The sequence below is a fragment of the Rhinichthys klamathensis genome, unplaced genomic scaffold (assembly GCF_029890125.1).
Source record: "Rhinichthys klamathensis goyatoka isolate OS25496 unplaced genomic scaffold, OSU_Roscu_1.1 h1tg000783l_1, whole genome shotgun sequence".
Taxonomy (NCBI): Eukaryota; Metazoa; Chordata; class Actinopteri; order Cypriniformes; family Leuciscidae; genus Rhinichthys; species Rhinichthys klamathensis.
Window position 1 is genome coordinate 215,164 of NW_026607180.1, and position 22,772 is coordinate 237,935.

The following is a 22,772-nucleotide window of genomic DNA, read 5'->3' on the forward strand; positions in this document are numbered from 1 at the left end:
TCACCCACATCTCGTCCCTTCCTCCTTGGCCACTCCTCTTAAGAATTGACGCGAATACCCCCTTTGTTTTAGGGCGCCAACATTTTTTCGAACTGCCTCCACCGTGTCTTCTTCCCGAGTGCAGATTCTTCTGAATCTCTGGAGCTGTGCCTTTAAAATTCCTCTGAACACATGTGCATCATGATGGCTACCCCGGTGGAGCAAAGCATGTGTGTCAGTAGATTTAAAAAAAGACTTTTGAATCCAGGGTTAGGGTTAGGGTTAGGTAACTGTGTTTTGGAAGTCTTGTCCTTTAAAAATCGTAGTATCCAGGAAGTCAATTCTCTCCTGTCCCCATTCATATTTCACTTGGATGGATGGATGGATGGTGGTTGTTCAGGGTTGTTCACCCATAAAGGGGATTCCCCTTGTCCCCCCTCCCTCTTCTCCCTCAAAAAACACTGCGTTTCAAACTCCGTCCGGAACCGCTCCCCCGGTAGAGCCTCAATACCTCTCCCAGCGCTCTGGATGACTCGGTTGACCTGTAACAAGAAAGTTGTTTGTTTCTTAGGAAGGCATCTATTAAAATTGATCTGGGGAACATACACTTGCGCATTCGGGAATGTGGCCTCTGCTGCCCCCAGGGTTTTATGGATCAACCTCCCCAGGACCTCTGTGGATGTGTGATTCTTATCGTTGATGCCAAAGGACAATATCACCTTGGTGACTCCGTCACTCGTAGGGGTTTTATTCCTCAATATCTCATATGCATTCGACCAATGTGCCCCCGGATAACACACCACCTGCACCTTCCCATCCCACACCTTGGGCAATTTCCCCATATTAGAGTCCCCCAGTACCAGGATCTTTCTTATTGGTTCCAAGAACCAGTTCTTCAATTTATCTCCTCCATGATCCTGCCTCTAAAACATCCAATGCCTCGTTCCTCTGTCGTCTTCCTCCTGTAATCCTCCATCCTCCGGTTATCCTCTCTTCCTTTTACCTCCACTCGTCTCTCCTTCTTGTTGTTGTTCTCCCACTCCTCCTCCTTGAGTCTCACCACTCCCCACTACCTCATCCGTGGTAATCCATATAATGTCATCATCCTCTTCTCCCTAAAAAATTGGACACATACCATCCCTGATTTTATCCACTTATCCCCTGTCCCACTCATAAATCTAAGGTTTTAGGCACCCAGAACCTAATGGATTGCCTTAGTTTGTGCCGGCCGTTCCATACCTCTCCAACCTCATGTGTTATCCCATCCCTTTCTGGTACCTCCCTGGTGCTGGAACCTTCTCCCTCCTCCTGCTGCCCCAGGTTCCCAGCTGCTTCCGTACCCTGGTCCTAAATCATAAAACCCCATAAAACCCCCTTCCTCATTTACTAGAACCAGGATTATAATTTTAGTTTATTAGGCGCTCCAATCCGAGAGGTTATCTTATTTACGTGTGGATCGCTTCGTACCGCCACATTCCCATGTGTAGCCTATATAATGTTAAAGAAACAACTAAGAAATTTCATGTTGTTTTCAGGTTTCTGAAAATCGAATTATAATGCAATCTTCATGTACATCAATTTAAATCACAATAATTCTATGTAGCCATTTTTATTAGCATATTTAGCGTTTGATGACTACTCACTGCAATAATGTACACTGTAAAATCTTGCTGTAAAAAAAACGCCCAAATTCTGACAGTAACATACAATTTTACATTAAACCATTAATATACCATATAAAACAATCCATGCTGGGTAATAATATTTGTAGTTTGAGAAAATAGCCTACAGAAATATTCTGTGAATTAACAGCGGCTCTCAGAGGCTGGTGCAAAATCACACCCTAAACCCTCATTTACTATTCCCTACATTAGTTTACTAATATAGTCCCTAACCTTAACCCCAAACAGATTAAATTTTGGTCGCAATTTCGAGCCTTGATCTACCAGATCTACCATTCGATCCTCATTTAATACCCAGATACCTGGAGAAGGTGACAGAGAAGAGAATATAATTATCATAGTCGATCATCTCAAACATCTATCTGCTCTACTTACGAATATTTTATCAGGGAGCCAAACACGCAGTTCTAGTCCCCTTTTTTATGTTATTATTATTGTTATTATTATTATTCTCCTCTAATAACAATTCTCTGCACCCCAGCTCCCTCCTCAGAGGGGGAGGGAGGACATTTTAGGGAAATGGTTTGAATAAAAAGGGATGGCAGAGAGTAATGGGAAGAAGGAATGCAGAACGGGGGAAAACTTGAATAGCAGCCTCACATAAGCATTCTCCTCTTTTTCTGATGTATAAAGAAGCTTTTGATCTGAGTGTGGGTTACTCTCCTCGGAGGCGGTGCACAGGCGTCTACACTTGCCGTCCCATCCTCCAGAACTCGTACCAGACCTCAGACGGTCTAGGAGGAGCCTGCACTCGGCGAGGAATGAAGCTGAATGCGCCTCTCTAATTCTGTTCACTACCATCTCAACAGCAGCGCTGAACAGTCCAGCGGGCGAGACAGAATCTAGGAGGATCGCTTTGTCGTACTCCTTAATGCCCCACAAATTAAGCCACAGATGCCTCTCCACTGTCACCAGAGCAGCCATAGATCGTCCAAGGGAACGAGCCGCCTGGTAGTGCGGAGAGCTAAACCCGTGGCCATGCGCAGAGACCGCCTCAGGGATAACTGCACCTCCTGCACCAGCTCCATCAACCCTCGGTCTGCACCTGCGGGTTCTCCTGCATCGGCTCCATCAACCCTTGGCCTGCGCCTGTGGGTTCTCCAGCACCAGCTCCATCAACCCTCGGCCTGCGCCTGTGGGTTCTCCAGCACCAGCTCTATCAACCCTCGGTCTGCGCCTGTGGGTTCTCCAGCACCGGCTCCATCAACCCTCGGTCTGCGCCTGTGGGTTCTCCAGCACCAGCTCCATCAACCCTCGGTCTGCGCCTGTGGGTTCTCCAGCACCGGCTCCATCAACCCTCGCTCTGCACCTGCGGGTTCTCCTGCACCAGCTCCATCAACCCTCGGTCTGCGCCTGTGGGTTCTCCAGCACCGGCTCCATCAACCCTCGGTCTGCGCCTGTGGGTTCTCCAGCACCGGCTCCATCAACCCTCGGTCTGCACCTGCGGGTTCTCCTGCATCGGCTCCATCAACCCTCGGTCTGCGCCTGTGGGTTCTCCAGCACCAGCTCCATCAACCCTCGGTCTGCGCCTGTGGGTTCTCCAGCACCAGCTCCATCAACCCTCGGTCTGCGCCTGCGGGTTCTCCAGCACCGGCTCCATCAACCCTCGGTCTGCGCCTGCGGGTTCTCCAGCACCGGCTCCATCAACCCTCGGTCTGCGCCTGTGGGTTCTCCTGCATCGGCTCCATCAACCCTCGGTCTGCGCCTGTGGGTTCTCCTGCATCGGCTCCATCAACCCTCGGTCTGCGCCTGTGGGTTCTCCAGCACCGGCTCCATCAACCCTCGGTCTGCGCCTGTGGGTTCTCCAGCACCGGCTCCATCAACCCTCGGTCTGCGCCTGTGGGTTCTCCAGCACCAGCTCCATCAACCCTCGGTCTGCGCCTGTGGGTTCTCCAGCACCGGCTCCATCAACCCTCGGTCTGCGCCTGTGGGTTCTCGCCGTCCGCCTGTCCCCAGTGCTATATATGCTATATAAGTGGAATGCTATATAAGTTGTGTTTCTCTGCACTAATTTGACTATCTTGCCTGTTTGGATTTATTAAACTTTGTGTTGAAATGATATTCATCTTCTGTCTGCCTGATACACACACACTGTATGGTGTCAACTGTAGTAACTGGAGTAAATTGAATAGCTTTGCAAAGTCTAAAAATTATATTCTTTATCTGACTGATTTTATTTATTATTATATCTGACACTATCAATTAAAATTTTCTTCAGCTTTTTGTACTAAATCTTGTGTGAAATATGCCTTCATGAAAATTAACCATGCATCCATCCAGTTTTTAAAACAGCTTGTCTTTGAATCGATTCTTGGACTCAACCAATTCTGACCTGGAATCCAAGATGTCTGCATCTGTTTTCACTAACCATTTGCTTAAAAAAAAGAGTTTAAAATTTTAAGAGCTGAATATCTAATTTTTGTGGAAAGTGCTATTTAATATATGTTATGACCCATGTTTCTTGTTGAGGCAGGACAGTTTCAGGTATTTAGGTTTTGTGACATCATTTATCGTTCAAACTCAAAGTGGTTATTTGGCAGGAAATTTGAGGCTGATCTCAGAAGGAGAATCTTTTTAAGAAGATCTAAATCTTTATGTCTAAGACAAGAATCAATACTGTAATTAACTTATGAGGACATTGTCCTTTCACAAAGAGGATGCATGATTCAACCAACTTGGCACTGATTGAGATAATGCTGAACAAATTATAACACACGAGTCATTGCAGGACTGGGGATTTGGATGGCAGCAAAGACTCAGTCGCCAACAAAAGAAAAGAAAAAGAAAAAAGAGGTAGATGACATGTATCTACAAACAATTATGTACAAGTATTGTGGATTTAAAAGTTTCAATTGAATAGCAATACTTGAAACTGTAAAGCTTTATTAATTGTATATAGAGCCTAAGGCCCACATATAAGGTGCACTTCCTTTATTTATGGCATTAAAAGCACCCAATAAAAAGCATTACAAACAACAACAACAACAATAATAGTGGTCTGTATGTCTCTCAATGATAACATTTCCTTACCCATTACATGATATGCAATTTTGTACAGAGATATATCTAATTTAGGCTGAAATTTCTCATACAGTCCAATTCTAATGTCACATAAAGTAGTAATTAAACAAAATATCAAACATATACAAATCCTCTATTCCTTGCTATAAATAAGTTATTATTTACTGAGAGAAAATGCATTTGGAGAATCTGCACATCAGTGTTGATGGCTTGTCTCTATTCTACTCTGTGAATAGAGCTGAGAACACTTAGCATGAGAGAACTTGCCTGAGACAGACCATTATCACTGCAGATCAATGCATTCACAGTTTTTAGACTTGCATGCTTGATGCTGCAGTATTCTGAAGTAATGTCTTCATAATAATGTCTGAAGTAAGGGCTTCATATCATGCAAAATGTTCACTAAAATAAAAGAGCATACACTGACATATCTTAAAATATGTCAGTGCCATTGTTTTGTCTTAAGATTTTCTAAGGCATGTTTATAAAAGTTGCTTAAATGTCCTTATTAAACTAAGACCTAATCCTGGCTTAATCTAAACCCTGTCTGTGAAACCGGGCCTAGGCATCATACACTTGGCAAAAACTGAGAAAAACTGGACTTCACACAATAAACAACACTACCAGATTTTTAAGTTGGCCCAAACAAACTCAGGCAGAAACATGTGAAAATAAATCAGAGTCTATGTCCATCATTCCCTACACACTTTTCTGTGAAATCAATCAACTCTGACTGCTCAAAACCTGCAGACTGCCTCTGACTTTAGGCAACTAGCATTGACTTGCCCAGACTGTAAATCGGGGACAAAATGACCCATTATGAATTTTCATACAGATACATGATAGGCAGAATACATGACCACGTAATTTCGCAATCACATCTGAAATTTGACTGCAATATTCTAGAATGAGATTTTTGTTACATCACACTTGTTGTCGGAATGTTGTTGAATTTCCTTGTCATCACGTTTAATAGACTGTAAACATTTATTTTCCAGCTATATATAACCATCAGCATTCTATTATTTAATATAATGAAGTTTCATTCTCTATTTCTATTTTTAACAGAATTTTTTTAACTCTTTCCTCTGAAAACTGTAAATAATGTTTAATTGCATTTTTGGCAGAATATTTTTGGTGCACAAACTTTCGGTGGATCCCTAATTTTGTATTCTCTGTACAGTTTGAGTAACTGGACAGTATTACACAATACATTCTTAAATATTAGCATTCTAAACATCTGTAAAATAACTGTCAAATAGAACGTGTGAACAGTAACCCACCACACGAAGTGATTGAAAATGGAGAGGTAAATAAATGAATCACCACATAATTCTGTAAGAAATCAAGTGTTTGCCCTGTCTGACCAGTGTTTAGTTGTGCTTCAGTGAATGGAGTTTAAGTCTGGACTTTGACTGTGCCATTTCAAAACCTTTCTTGTTTTTCAAACATTCTGAGGTAGAATTACAGCAAGAAAATTATTTTAAATATAACGTACCAACTGCGCTTCAGATAATGGACAGACGGTGCTACATTGTTCATAAGAATTATCTTATACGGAGCAGAATTCACAGTTCTATCAAAAAGTTCCACTTTTGTTTCTGTTCATAGTGGCATGATGCACAATGTTTGACGAAAACAAAGACAAACCATACAATAACATCTGGACACATACAGTACAAAGCAAAATAACTAAACTGTGGACAGTCAACAAAGATTTTTTAACAGCTTGAATAGTAATTCAGTTCTTTACATGTGATGTAAAGAACAGATTGGTCACAAAAAATTATAAAAAAATTAGCTGTTAAAAAATTAAAAAATTAAATGTTTTCTGATGAGTGTCATTCAGTAAACAGCCTGGTATATGCTAAAATGTTCAGTGACAACAGATATAGTTTAACACAAAAAGCTAGTTTAACTACAAGCTTAAGGCAAATTCAATTAGCAAATTAAAAGTAGTTAGAATTTATGCAGGAAGAAGTGTCACATTAAACAGACACAGTAAAAGACAAAGCTTCCTTTTCCCATTAACACTGATTTAATGGCAAATTACAAAGATGCAAATGGTAAAGGGCGCCAAGCACCACAAAGTGCTAATTCACACACACACACACAGCACACACACACACACACACACACACACACACACACATGCACGCGCAAACACACTCTCACTCTCTCTCTCTCTCTCTCTCTCTCTCTCTCTCTCTCTCTCTCTCTCTCTCTCTCTCTCTCTCTCTCTCTCTCTCACACACACACACACACACTAAAAAACAGAAGTACAACCTTTGTATAATTGGGCCTTAATATGCTCTGAAAAGTGTGTCAGCGGAGCACGTATCTGTCAATTGCAGAGTTCTGACAGAAATTAAATTCTCCTGAACTGACAGAGACCATTAGACTTATTAATGCAAAATGCATGAAGCTCTCTTCCAGCAACCAAAATCTTCATTTCCATCAATTTTTATCACACTTAGCAGAGAGAGACAGAGAGCACTTCCCTTACATGACAGCCTGAGAGTGGACGTGGAAAAGGTGGTGTTCATTAGGACAAAATCAATGTGTGTGTGTGTGTGTGTGTGTGTGTGTGTGTGTGTGTGTGTGTGTGTGTGTGTGTGTGTGATAGAGTTATTAATCTGTTAAATGATAGAGAATGTATCTATAATTAATCATTAGCTTGATTAGCAAATGATTTGCTCTTATCATCCGATCGTGGTTGTATCTTTCTATTAGTGTTACTTGATCTTAGTGCTGCATTTGATACTATTGACCACAACATTCTTTTAAATAGAGATGTCTTATCCATCACAAGTTCAGTATGGTGTACCACATGGCTCAGTACTAGGACCGCTGCTGTTCACTCTGTACATGCTACACACACACACACACACACACTGTACATGCTACCCTTGGGAGATATCATTAGGAAGCATGGCATTAGTTTTCACTGTTATGCTGATGATACTCAGCTCTATATTTCTTCAAGCCCCGACGAAACTTACCAATTCACAAAATTAAAAACAGAGATTCTAATTATTGGACAAAAAACTTCCTCACGTAATAACCTGGAATACTGTCTAACACTTGATGGCTCTGTCAAGTCTTCGTCGTCGGTTAGGAACCTGGGTGTGTGTGTGTGTGTGTGTGCTCTTTGATACCAATCTTTAATTTGAAAGCCACGTTTCTAATATCTGTAAAAATTCTTCCATCTTAAAAATATATCTAAATTACGACATGTGCTTTCAATGACAAATGCGGAACAATCAGTTAATGCGTTCATGACCTCAAGGCTAGATTACTGTAATGCTCTACTGGGTGGTTGCCCTGCACGCTTAACCCTCTGGGGTCAGCTATCACGCCGGCGTGATCTGCTCGCTTTTTTTCTTATCAGTGCAAAACAAACTCAAAATACTCTGTTGATTTTGATCTTACATATAAGTGTTACACATCATTCAAAACTGTTAAATGTCTTCTTTTATTTGTGTACACTCATAATAAAAACAAAATGTTGTTTTTGTCAAATAAAGAAAATAAACATGATGCGCGTTCTCCCGTCTCTCTCAATGTGAAGTTCATTCTGAAACGCGACAGAAAATGACCTATAACTCAGCGAATGCTTGTCACTGTGCATGAAACATGTCTTTACGAAGCTTGAAGTATCCGTTTTTAAATGATGTAAACCATATCAAAAACAAATATTCTCTGTTTAAGTAATTCGTATGAAAGCAACGACATGTACAGTTTCTCCAGTTTGTCCTGCTAATGTGGCCACACCCACGTGCACAAGAGCTGTTCACATGCAAATGATCCACGCGGAGGAACGCAGAGCTGTTACCGCCCTCATCACCTCAAAACAAAGAATCAGCGACTTCAGTACTGCTCTGCTTTTTATCGAGTTTGGAAGACTGTGTTTGTGCTGTGCTGTTTACCTTGGATTTACCTCAGAAGAATTAGAAGAACACAATTTGATTATGAGAATGATTTTTAAGGTAAGACACAAAGTAGCATGTTATTGTTGCATAAACTTTACATTGTAGCTACTAGGTAAACTGGTGCCAGACTAAAATATATGTTATGAAATGTGATTGGAGTAAAAACATGAAGCATAATGCTAAATGTATATAGGCCTACATGTACGACACGAGAATCTTTTTATGTTCGATAATTAAACACAGCACGATATAACAGTAGGCTTGCATGAGTGTTTATTCATGGTGAATATTATAATGTTTAGACCTGTGTTTACTGTTAAATACTGTGTCTGTGGATATCTGCTCACACGTAGATATGTATAATATGGTAAGAATAATGTTTCATAGTTTGTAGTGGCTCGATCGCTTCAGTAAATGTTCTCTGCACGCGCTGTGAGTTTGAGTCACTCGCGCTGTGGGTTTGAAAAGCAAAACGCACCAAACATTAGGCTTCATGTTTTTACTCCAATCTCATTTCATAACGTCGTAACGTATGGAAACATTTGAAGTAACATGATAATCCATATATTTTTCTCTAGTGTAGTGTTACTGAAGTGTTCCTTTTTAACGGTTTATAGGCTGCCTGCTATCTAGGCTATTGTTAATATTTTATTTAGCCCTACACATATATGCCTACAAGGCACAACAAACTTGGTGTTCATATATATATAGCAGAGGTGGGAGACTCGAGCCATATGACTTGACTCGAGTCGCAATTTTCTGGACTTGAGACTTACTTGACTAGATCTCTGAAAAGACTCGACTTAACTTTAGACTTGCTCCTTGTGACTTTAGACTTGACTCGGACTTGTGCCTATTTACTTGAAATGACTTGTGGAAAAAAATTTTTTCCAATTATTGTGATTTTTTTATACGTCATAAGAGGGAGCGCGGGCGGTAATGCACTCACTCTGTGTGTGCGGGTTGAGGGAGAATAAAGCGATTCGCGGGACTCCCGCAAACTAGAAATATCTATGAATAAAACATAAAAACTAATACATTTTTATTCATCTGTTGCAGAAAAGCAATAAGAACAACTAAAACAAAATAGAAACGATTTACAGGCCAGATGTTTCTATTTATAACATGTTTGCAGCGATGAGCGATGTTGCCAATCACAGACATATGTGTTGATTTCTTGAACGCAATGGCCAATCAGAAGCATTTACGATAGACTCCCCTCACCGCTCAAAACGGACTTTTTGTTCAGTGCTGAATTCTGTATGCTGGCAAATCCTCGAATTATAACAAACAAAGTGTAGATATTATGAAAGATTCATTGATAATAACAGAGATGTGTGATATCGCGATGAACTGATGTCAGCTTTTTAGGAATTATTAAGGGAGCGCACAAGAAAAAAAGTCTTTTTGCGGGCGGGAGCGGGACAAAACATAAATGTTGCGGGCGGTAGAAAGTAATATAGAAAGTAGTTGAGAACGTCAGTTATAACGACCCACATATTAAAAAATAGTCGGGTTTAAATCATTTAAATTATTAGATTTGTTTTCTTAAAATTTCCATAAAATATTTTGTGTTATGGGATCAAATCACCTGGATATTTAGAGTAAGAACATACAAACTTTGGCATACAGTACTAATTTAGAATGCAATATCTTTTTATTTATTTTTTTACAAGATGGGAAAAGTTTTATTATTTCTTGTTTACTTGTGTTCATTTAATTTATTTTTATTTTAGAGCATTTAAAGTGCTTCTTAATGATATTTTATTTATTACACACAAGTTAATTTATTTATTTTTGTAACCCATCAGCCCTCTGTGTCTAAATAATTAATAAAAGTCCCAGAGTTAAAAAATGTGTAAAACTAGCCTGTGTGCGACTTGGTATGACTTGATGACTAAGTTGCGACTTGACTTGACTTGACAAAGAGTATGACTTGACTTGACTTGACTTGACCCTTACAACAGAATGACTTGACTTGACTTGGACTTGCAATGTTAAGACTTGGACTTGACTTGAGACTTGCATTTAGTGACTTACTCCCACCTCTGATATATAGTGTATGTATTTAGTAAATTTCATAATTTTTACCAGAAAAATCTAAAATGTATTCCCAAAATTGTGCAGCCCTATAGTTTCTCTTGATATCAGCATGTTCACAGGTGTTTTTTTTGTTTTTCTAAAAAAAAGTTTTTAAAGGGACCAGATGCCACTGATGAGTCCTGCTGACTTAAACATTCACATGAGTCTCTGTACATGAACACGGTAAAGTGAAAAATCAAACACCTTGGAGATGACAGGTATGTAGCCTACTATGTTTTAGGAATGGCACAAAGGTGTGTGACTGACCAAGTCTGTCTTTAGATCAGTGTGTTTACTAATGTGCTTTTTTGTCATTTGTTGTGTATCTTTGGATTATATTGTGTTGTAAATAAATCCAAACAATCTAAAAGCCATTCTTTTTAAAGTCTCTCCTCATTCTTTGTGCAAGGCTCCTCATAATGATATCACCCAATAGGGCCATTAGGGGAGGGTCTTTCTCAGGTGTGAAACACTAAATATTAATGGGTGGTTAACGCCTCCCCGCATAAAGCTTTCTTACACAAAACATGTCTTACAAATTTTAAATCAATATATTGTCTTATCTGAATGAGTAGTCAGGATGATTTTCACATAGTTTTGAAGCAAATATTCTAGGCCACGTGATACAATTTTCAAAAATCGTGTGAAGAAATAATTAGTATGGGTTTCATGACCTTATTTCAGTGACAATGTTTTTTAGTTTTTTCACAAACCACGCATGAACGTCATTATCTCAAAACTAAAAACTTTTACATACATGCTGCTGACATATTACTGTAGCAGAGTTTGTGCTGAATACAGTGTAATCAGACTTAAGCCATGAAAATGTCACAAGTAACAGAAAAAAAGCACAAATGTCAGAGCATGTCAGAACACCTCCAGGACCCAGAAAACACCTCAGACCCCAGAGGGTTAATAAACAAACTACAGCTGGTCCAAAATGCAGCAGCTCGAGTTCTTACCAGAACCAGAAAGTATGACCATATTAGCCCGGTTCTGCCAACACTGCAATGGCTCCCTATTAAACTGTCACATTTATGTTCAATTTAGCTCAGTTAGTTTATGTTTACGTTTATGGTGTATGTTGCTTTGCCTATTATCATTAAAACTTTTGTGTTGGAACTGTAATCTTCGTCTGCCTTCTTGCAACCTTCACAGAAACGTGAAGTGAAGAGCACTAGAGTGCCTGTCGTAGAATGCCACGTGAGGTGGAGGATGAAAGCCTGCAGAACCGTAGGCCGTGCCACATTAGATGGCACTTTAGGCACATAGCCCGGCCTGCGATTCAAGATACCCTTAATGTTGCCTGGAGAAAACTTCAGGCACCCATGAGATATAGAGAGCATCTGAAGGTCTCCTACTCTCCTCAGAGAAGTAATGGCTAATAAAAAAGCTACCTTGAGGGAAAGGTTCTTGGCCTCAGCCGACTCCAGAGGTTTTTCGATGGGGCCTCGACCAGCCCTTCGAGAACCACTGCCAGGTCCCATGTGGGAACTCTGGTACGAGCCGCAGGTCTCATCCTCCGAGCCCCACGGAGGAAACGTACGACCAGCTGATGTCTCCCCAGAGGCCCATCACCCAAAGGAGCCTGGAAAGCGGCAATGGCAGCCACGTACACCTTGAGAGACCAGCCAAGAAGCGATCTTGGAGGTGCTCCAGCACTGAAGCCAACCGGTCAAATGGTCTGGCCGTTTGATAGGTGAGTCAAAACCAGGAGTGGCATCCCTATATGCCAAACAGTTACAAAAGGATGGCCTTTTCAATTTTAAATGATGACTCTCACCCCCTGCACAGTGAGTTTCAGTTATTACCATCTGCGAGGAGGTATAAAGTCCCAAGGTGTAGAACGAAAAGATATAAGAGCAGCTTCGTACCAAATGCGATTAATAGGATTAACAAATTGTAGAGGTGGTCTTTCGGAAATGTTGTACTAGGGGTTTTATGATTTTAGAAAGATCATATGTAATGTTGTAAGAGCACTTTCTTGAGAGCACTTTACTAAGTATGTATGTGGTGAGCAGGACGGCCGAGGGACGTGAGAGAACGTCGCGAGGCCGGTGGTGCGATTGCTAATGAGCAGCACCTGGGAAGCACACCGGTCTCGCATCTCTCACGGAGGAGCGGAAGCATAAAGGAGGAGCGACGGAGTGGATGATCGAGACAGGAACAGGCCTGCTTTTGTTTGTGTTTTATTTTATTTTGGTAGCCAGCAGTCGTCCGTGAGGGGCTGCTGGCAGGTAGTTATATTTTATTTTGGGTAGCCAGCAGTTCCGTGAGGGACTGCTGGCAGGTATTGTGTTTATTTCATTTAAATAAAGTTTTAATTTGATTGTCCGCCGGTTCCCGCCTCCTTCTTCCCGAACATTGCTACAATGAGTATTTATTTTCTTGTCTTCATGTGTTGTGGAGTGTTCTGTGTTGTGTGTTTTTGTATTGGATGCCATAGAATGTCATTGCACTGTAAAACAAATGTACCTACAGGTACAATAAAAGTAACCTAACCTAAACCGGGCAGTTAACTGGGTCCACCTCACGCTCTACACCAAGTGGAAACACTTTCCACTTTAGGCCGTACAATGTCCTCGTGGAAGGAGCTCTGGAACTGAGTTTGGTTTCAACCACTCCAGCCGACAGGCCAGCCTCTAGGTACTGAGCCCCCTCAGGGGCCAGGTGAAAAGCTTCCACAGGTCTGGTCGAGGGTGCTTAATATTGAGCCCCCGGCCTGTGGAAGCAGGTCCCTCCTCAGAGGGATCTGCCAAGGCTGGCCTGCCAGAAGTGCTATGATGTCTGAAAACCATACTCAGGTCGGCCAGTACGGGGCTTCTAGAAGTAGGCTGATCCCGTCTCGACGGACCCTCTCCAGAACTCCCGGGAGCAGAGAAATCGGGGGGAAAGCGTACAGGCGTAGCCTCGGCCACGTCTGTACCATGGCATCTAAACCCAATGGGGCTGGATGAGTGAGAGAATACCACAGTGGACAGTGGGATGTCCCTCAAGACATGAACAAATCCACTTCCACTGGGCCGAACCTCACTCATATCGACTTCACCAGCTCGGTGTGAAGTCTCCATTCCCTGGGCCTCAGCCCCTGCCTCGACAGGATGTCTGCTCTCTGATTCTGGTCCCCTGGGACGTGCATTGCTCTGAGAGATAACAGTTTCCCCTGGGACCACAGGAGGATCTGATGCGCCAATCTGGATAGAGGGCGCAATCTCAGAACCCCCTGAAGAATCAAGTAGGAGACCACCGACACATTGTCTGCATGTTGACCCCTGAGGTCTGGGAGGAAGCTCCTCAGAGCCCTGCCTGACCGCGTCCCAGCCCGTGAGGGAGGCATCTGTCGAGACGGATTTCCGGCGACATGACGCTCCCAGTACGGGGCCTTGGGACAGAAACCAAGCTTTCTTCCACATAGATAGGGAACAAAGGCATCTGAGCGTAACCCTGATCATGCGGAATGAGACACCACACCCAGGAACATGGTTCTCTGGCTGGTGCCAACACGCTCTTTTTCGTGTTGAGTCTCAACCCCAGGCTCTGGATGTGGCAAGGACGACATCTCGATGCCTAATTGCCAGCTCTTGTGACAAATCAGCCAGTCACCCAAAAGCCTCAGCGGTGCTAGAGCTACATCCATGCATTTGGTAAATGTGCAAGGGGAGAGAGCTAGGCCGAATGGAAGAACCCGCTATTGGTACGCTTCGCCTCCGAAAGCGAACTTCAGGAACTTCCTCTGAGATGGAACGATGGATATGTGCAAGTATGCGTCCTTCAGATCTATCGTGACAAACCAATCCTCGGATTAAATTTGATTAACGATGGTGAGCATCTTGAACCTCAACCTCAGAGACCGATTCAAGTGCCTGAGATCTATTATTGGACGCAACCCCCCATCCTTCTTGGGAACTATGAAGTAGCGGCTGTAAAACCCGGACTCCCTGTCTGGCAGAGGAATACGTTCTATAGCCTCCTTTACCAGCAGGGAGTTTACTTCTTGTTCCAATACCTGACCCTTCTTTGGGTCGACTACAGTCCAGACCACCCCGTTGAACTTTGGTGGGTGGAAACTGAACTGCAGTCTGTACCCCAAGGGAACCAGCCAGAGACTGGCTTTGGGTATCGTTCGAGATTTGTTCTCGATCCCCTGAAGCGGCTCTCCGGCAGGGTTTGGTAGAAACGATTCTCGATGTGCGGGCGCGAGCGCTGCCTGGCCGCAAGCCTGTGGGGCAGACAGAGCAGCGTGCGTTCACTGGAAACCGATGTGTCCCGAAGCGCACTTACGGCGGGATACAGACAACGATTTCCTGAGGGCTCCCCAGATGGGAGGCTCTTTCGGTTTCGTTCTCGACACCCTGAAGCGGAAGACCGGCAGGGAATAATCGAAAACAGTTTCCGATGTGCGGACGCGCACAGTGCCTGGCCGCAAGCCCTTGTGGCGGACACTGCAGTGTGTATTCGCTGCAAACCGATGTGTCCCGAAACGCACTTGATGCTGGATACAAACATTGATTTCCTGAGGGCTCCGCGGAGGAGCGATTCTCGCTCATCCCTCCATGGGGAGGACAGCCCTGCTATTTTCATCTTGTTTTCGATACCCTGAAGCGGAGGACCGGCAGGGAAAAATTGAAAACGATTCTCGACGTTTGCTGCTCATCATTTTAATTCCTCAGAATTAAATGCAGCCATAAACACTGGATAATGGTAGGCTGAATTAAAATATCTAACTTCTTAAAGTAAGATAATATTCCATAATTGTAATTTCATAGAATTAAATGCAGCCATAATCACCAAACAATACTGTTTTAATATTATTTACAGTCTCGTAATCTACACGCTGCCTCGGCAAATGCGATATATTTGATATATACAATATATTTGGCTTTCATCCCTCGAGAAGAAAGTCAACAGGTGCGAGGCTGAAACATCCGACAGCGCACGGTTTATGTAGGCCTACGCGTCGAGATATTTCTCAATGAACACTGCCAGCACCCTCAGGAGCTGACTGTGAATGCCTCGCACTCACAGTATTATTTCACAGATTGTGTGTCCCTTTTATTGTAGACCCGTAATCTACTCGGCAAACGTGAGATTCGAGTCATTCACAATATATTTGGCTTTCATCTCTCGAGAAGAAAGTCAACGGGCGCGAGGCTGAAACACCCGAAAACGCATGGCTGTGTGCGTCGAGATATTTCTCAATGAACACAGCCAGCACCCTCAGGAGCTGACTGTGCAGGCCTCGCACCCACACAGAATCTTTATTGCAGAGTAGACCGAATCTACTCGCTTCCTCGACAAACGCAAGATCCGAGTCACTATAGATTCTGTATTGCAATGCAGACCTTAAATCTTCACGCTGCCTCGGCAAACGCGAGATCCCAGTCACAGAATCTTTATTGCTGAGTAGACCGAATCTATTCGCTGCCTCGACAAACGCGAGATCCGAGTCACTATAGATTCTGTATTGCAATTCTTATGGGACAAACAACACCAAATAGGACAGACAGTTTGACACAGAGCGCTTGCTGAAGAGCAAAAAGCTAACTCTGTTGTGTGCCGGCATCCCTTTGTAGCTTCCGTGTACGCCGTCACATGTTATGTCATGACGCAGCACCAATCAGGATTGGATTAGTTTCATTCATACTTCAGATGCGTTACGCTAAGTGTCGTAGTCAACGCAGTTCGAGTTCCCTCGAAAGGGAACATCGTATACATTTTTAAATATTGCTGATTACTTACAAAGCACTAAATGGTTTAGCTCCCCAGTACTTGAGCGAGCTCATAACGCATTATAGTCCTTCAATTAATTCAATTAGTCCTCCTGTAATTTTAGGCCACCAAAAAAGCTGTTGTCATGTAAATGAACAGCCTGAACACATTATAAGTTTTCTGTTTTCTGTTGAAAACAGTGTTGTGTAAGCGGCCCCTAAGATAATAACTAATGATTTTTTCAATGGAAATGAATGAATCAAAAACTTACTTAAACTGGACAATAACTAGAGCTGCTGTAAAGCCAAAACAATCTCTGTTCCATTATCACTTTCCAATTGTCAAGACCGGCTCAAAGCTGTGACAAATGAAATGAGGACAGAGAAAGGTTGGTAAGGTTGCAACCTAAAATATTTATTAACATATAAGTAGAAAAAAATATATAATATAAAAAAACAAGGTAATCAAATACAATTTTTTGTCAGACATATGATGTAAAAGTATTAGACAGAACAATACTCAAAAGTAATAACAAGGTCGAAGTAAACAAACAGAAGCCAAAACCAAGCACAAAACAACCGGGAGCAAGTGAGCACTCCCTCATACCAACTAACCCTGAGGTTTTATAGCAGAAGAACAGATGCACATCATTCTCCCGATTAGCCTCCTATCCAAACCCACCCGCCACACTATTATCTCTGTAAAGCTGCTTTGAAACAATCTGTATTGTAAAAAGCGCTATATAAATGAAGGGGACTTGCCTTGACTTGACTTGGTTCTTCAGTCATATTAATCCACTGTCACAAAACATCAAGTCTAGTATGAGCTCTAATTGTCTGGGACATTATGCTCCACTGTAGTTCCAGATTTAAGACATGTACTTTGACATGTACTTTTTACTTTGAAGATGATTTCACAGTACAATTGAAAGACTCAATAGTGCTCACCTCTGCTTCTACACAGCCTACTCTTTCAGATTTAGATTCTAAACTCAAAGCTGAGCCACTGACAAAATAGAAAGGAAGCCAAACACAAAATTGATATGATTAGTAGCAGATTTAAAAGAAAGCTTTTCTTTATTTGCTTTTATGAGCCAATGCAAATCCACATTAAATTAGCCTAACGGCCATTTCCTTAATAGTATAATTTTGCTTTTATCCATGTCCTTGTGGCTTTTCTCTCTTGCTGATTATCTTTTCCAAATGCCAAGAGCACCCAATTCAGGCATTTAGCTCCACAAAAGACTTTTGATAAATATTTGCTGTGTGATGCACGAATTGTGTGCCTCCTCTGACCTTCATTCACTGTCATTCATTCTTCTTTCTGTTTGACTGCATCTTGTCTATCCAAACCACATGAGGTGAATGTGAAACAGAGATACAAACACATTACACACACTTAATATATTATCTCACATTATGGTTGACTGTGTTGCTAACTAATTATTACTTTATAGCCCAGTTTCAAAGACAGGGCTTAGATTAAAGAAAAACATCACTGGTCTGCATCTACAAAACAATGGCACTGACATATTTTAAGATATGCTTTCAGTTAAAACGTTAGAACATGCATTTTAGTCTAGGACTAGGCTTAAGCCTTGTCTTTGAAACCAGACCAAAGTATTTTAACAATAATTAAAATATAAAATGTTTCCTTAGTCTTTCATGCTCTGTGTGTAGTGAGAGCACGTGTGTATAATCCGAGTAACACTGTAACACATTGTGTCAGGCTTCTTGTTTGGTGACAGAATCCTCACACTCCTGCTGTCTCATCACTGTGAGCATGCGGTTCTGAGTTCGCTCTTCCGTCCACGAGAGCATGGTGTTCGGATCCGGCACTTCTGTCTAGTTTGGTTTCGGTTCAGTGTCGGGGTTCGGACATGCATGCTCTGTATGTTTTTCTTCCATTGTGAGTGAACGGGATGGGCATTTGCTCATTCTCCGTGCGCTCTGGTCTCATTGTGTGAACGTGTGTTTTCGGGTTCGCTCGGGCCGTACGCTCTTCTGTCCGCATGTGTTGTTGTGTTCTGTGCAGCACGAAGCTCGTGGTTTTCCATCGGCCCCGTGCTTTCATGTACTCATGTTTTGTGTGGACAGGCAGTCGGTGAGAGCTCTCATTGGCTGCGTGTTCGTGTTGTGATTGTGTTAGCACATGGCTTGTCATGTTTGTTTCTATGTGCTATGTGCTCTCCTGTCGATTGTCTTAACCTCACCCCTATGTTACCTGATTATTGGTTTCTCATGTTACCCTCCTATGTTTTCTCCTTATATTCTCTGTCCTGTGCCAGCTGGTTCTCTATTGTTCCCATGTTGGGTTGCTTTGCCTGTTCCTGCCCAGTCCAGCTGCCAGTAGTGTTTCCCACCACAGGGAAGTTTTATGTTTGATTCTGTTTTATTTATATATATATATATTACAACTAAAAGCCCATAACACTCTGCATATTTGAGTCCCCGCTCATCCTTCACTACAACCTTGACAGATTGGTTATTACTATAGTCATCGTAATTAAATTCCATAATCAATTAATTTTATTTGTATTACCGTAAAGATGTATTGTTGCATTTTGACACCCCTAATAAACATGCACAGTGCTACACGTACCTGTCCAGGCGCAGCAGTTTCACACAGGAGTGTCTCGTACTCAATAGCAAACACCGGAGCGTTATCATTAATGTCCAAGACTGTGATCAGAGCGATTCCTCTGCCAACCTGAGACGGGTCCTCTGACACACACAAACACAGTTAGCATCAACAGCTATTCGCTAAGACATACAGACTCACCACATAGAAAGTGACTTTTGATTGGTGGTCTAAGACGGGTCAATAATATGATGTTATGTCTAGATCAGGGGTGTCCAATCCTGCTCCTGGAAGGCCAACATCCTGAACACTTTAGCTTGCCTTTCAGAACTCTGTTTGCATCATTGAATAATTTTCCTGCTATCCCTGTAAAGCTGACATGACTTGGCTTCAGCTTCTACCTGCTCCAACACACTTGCCTGGAGGTTTCCAGTGAGTCTGAAGAGCTCGATCAGCTGGTTGAGGTGTGTTTAATTAGGGTGGGAGCTGAACTCTGCAGGACAGGTTTCAACACCCCTAGTCTAGATCGTTATGATTTTCTGACAAATAAAGACTTCTGGAAATCAGAATTGTAGTTTTGTAATTTTGAATGGTTGACTATTCGCCAACCTGCAAACGAGTCCATTGGTGAAACCAGTTTTCGATTTATTTAGTGTTAACTTTATCTTGAGAATGTGTGAATTAACTTTTGGAGAACTTTCCAGTCTGATCTGTAACAAGGAATAATGTTAGTAATGACATTTAGTGAGTGTGGATGAGAGTCACATCAAGATTCTGTGGAGTGAGATACTTTCTCCTTGAAAGTGTTATTCTGCACGTGTGTCACCTCGTGGCATGACATCTCCATAATTAAACACAGAACAGTTGTGTAGACATGCCTTAGTCAGCAGCTCGGCTCATAGACCCTGAGCTACAGGCCACAATCAGTCCCAGAAGAACACATTCACATTCAAGTGCTTTATTGTCCTGCTCACGTGTGATTAGAGGAAGGGCATGTAGAGCACAAACGTGTTTTCAGTAGGTGAAGAACCAGCAATGCGGAGCTGATTTGAACCAAAAATAATTTGGTGATTCTTTATATACAGTATATATATATGCTGACTAAGGCATGTATACACAATTGTTCTGCTTTTAATTATGCAAATGTAGATTTTCAGACGTGGCTTATATTATACTCACGGTTCTCAGTGGCAAATATGGTGATGTTGTGGACTGAATTGAGTTCTCTGTCGAGAGGTTTGGCTGTGCTGATGACACCAGACAGAGCATCCACGTTGAAGAACCGCTCCAGGTCTGTGTTACGGTCTATGGAGTACCTGGACACACCAGTCACAAGTCTTTCAATAATAACACGGACAATAAACTAATCTTTATAGGCTTTCTTCTTTTCTTATTTATCATCACTGGCTCTAACCTGGAAAATAATTCACCCGGTTAACTGTAGCATGACTAAAAGTATTTTCAGATGCTTTTTTCCCCCCATTAATTTAAATTTAGCATATCCTCCAGTGTTGTTATTAAACAAGTACAGATATTAATCCATAGCCCAATCACTGATCTAGCTCAGTTTCCTTCAGTCATAGAGAGGCCATTCTCAAAAAGTTATCAAATAAGTGAGTAATTAATTTTTTTTGATGACATGACATGAAATGACAGATAATCATAACCAATCAAGCCTCAATCCCTCACAATAATACTTCAATTAGCAAATAATTGTATAGGATCACAGTGCTGGAGAGAAACAGCCAATTCAGGGGCTGCTCCTCCGAAGGCCGCATTTGAAGGCCGATTGCTTCACAGCGGCGCGACGAAGGTTGTCCCCATTCGAAGGATCCGTCTAATGCGGCCTACCGTCAGTGTTGCCAAGTCCGAGGTTTTCCTGCGGAATTGGGCTACTTTTAAAGGTGCAGGAATTCCGTTTTTGTCAAACAGCGACCCCTAGAGTCGCTGTGGAGTACTTGTACTGTCGTGAATAGCACTCACGCAGAGATGGCTCGCACTCACGGCCGGATCCCCTCCCCTGTACACCGGTACCTGTTCAGTAGGATGGACGCTGTAACGAGTGGAAATAAGGTATGGCCCCTTTAAGAGCTGCGCGCGCCCTGTTTAACTGTCGGCAGTCTGTATTGTATGTGCGCCTCGAACACCACATGTATACGGCGCCGGGTTATTTCTGTTTGATGCTCATTTTATCAGAATTTTATCAGATCTTTTTTGCCGTAAAGCAATTCGTTACATCACGAGACCTGATATCACGCGACACTTCCTGATGCTGCGGCCGGCGGCCCGCCGGCTCAAAGTTGCAAGTGTGTTTTTTCCACTCACATGCGATAGGGGGGTGCGAAACGACCACCATTCAACCCCAAAAGAGTAATATAACCATTCCAATGACTCGGAAGCTGTTCGGTTGAGGTAAAATACCTGGATAGTTCACCTTTAAGTTGTTGCCGCAGGTAAACATTTTTTTCCGCTGGTTGATTTCCATCCCCGTAAGTCCCCTTATTTAGGTAAAAAATCATTTCTGTGCATTTTTTTATTTTTGTAATGCAAGTTGTAACTTGTAAATGTAATAAAGAAATTATTCTGTACATTTATTTTTGTCATGTCAATTAATTTGTAGGTATCTTCCTGATGCTGCCGGCCGCAGCATCAGGAAGTGTCGCGTGATATCAGGTCTCGTGATGTAACGAATTGCTTTACGGCAATAAAGATCTGATAAAATTCTGATAAAAAATGAGCATCAAACTGAAATAACCCGGCGCCGTATACATGTGGTGTTCGAGGCGCACATACAATACAGACTGCCGACAGTTAAACAGGGTGCGCGCAGCTCTTAAAGGGGCCATACCTTAACAATATCTAATATCAAAATGTAATATCCATGTGTAAAAAGTCAGTTTTTCATTAAAAGTACAATATTTGCCTCTGAGATTAAGTGGAGTGGAATAACAATCTAAAGTGCTTCAAATTTATGGTTTAATCCAGAGTGAATTTATGTCGTTACATTCCACCACTGGTTATTTGGAAAATGAAACTAACAAAATGTATTTTCACCTTTACAAATTGTTGCTAGCTGTGTCCCTGGAGTTGTTCAATGGGACGGTCTGGTTGATCGCTTTATGTAAGTATATATAAATAAATAAAGTTATAACTGCCTAAAAACAAAACGGGGTTGAAAACCTATCTAAAAATGTTCACCATTTATGTACATAATAAAGTCTAAAAGAGTATAAACTAGCCTATGTAAAATCACATGCTGGTAACATAAGTCAACATTTATTGTATAATTTTTTCTTCATTTTTTTTTAATTAAAGTTTTTTTTTATCATTAGATACATTAGATTACTCGAATAAATTGAAACCCAATACTTATATTTAAAAGTGTAATCGGGCAGTCTGTCTCCGGCGCGCAATGCATTCTGGGGTGGGCAAGGCTGCGAAGGATCCTTCTGATGTATCCTGCATTCACGGGAAAAGAAGGATGCATTTGCAGGCCGCATTTTGAAGGAGCCTTTGAAGGACCTTCGCATTGGGACAGCCTTCGTCGCGCTGCGGTGACGCAATCGGCTATACTTTCCCCTTTATACGAGGCTCGGTGCGCCCTTCAAATTATGCAGCCCCTGAATTATGTGAAATATGTTGTCATACTGTTTTGATTTTTGTTTGTTCTTGGTTTTCACATGAAACATCTTTGAATGCAATACAAACTTTGTAAGAAATTATGATAATAAAGTGAAATCAAGTAAATGTGTTTAGCAGCCTCAGTCACAAAACCAATAAATAGACT

The 22,772-nt window shown here is 42.0% G+C and overlaps 1 protein-coding gene across 2 annotated transcripts in view; it reads right to left on the reverse strand.

The window, feature by feature from the left end:
• Positions 1–22,772, reverse strand: part of LOC130077869 (cadherin-7-like) — a 186,261-nt gene that overhangs the window by 35,687 nt on the left and 127,802 nt on the right. For both annotated transcript variants that reach the window (XM_056243261.1, XM_056243262.1), the window contains exons 8-9: positions 20,165–20,301; positions 19,007–19,128 (exon numbers count right to left, since the gene is read on the reverse strand). In XM_056243261.1, the coding sequence (XP_056099236.1) occupies positions 19,007–19,128; positions 20,165–20,301 (259 nt within the window). The remainder of the gene's footprint in view (positions 1–19,006; positions 19,129–20,164; positions 20,302–22,772) is intronic.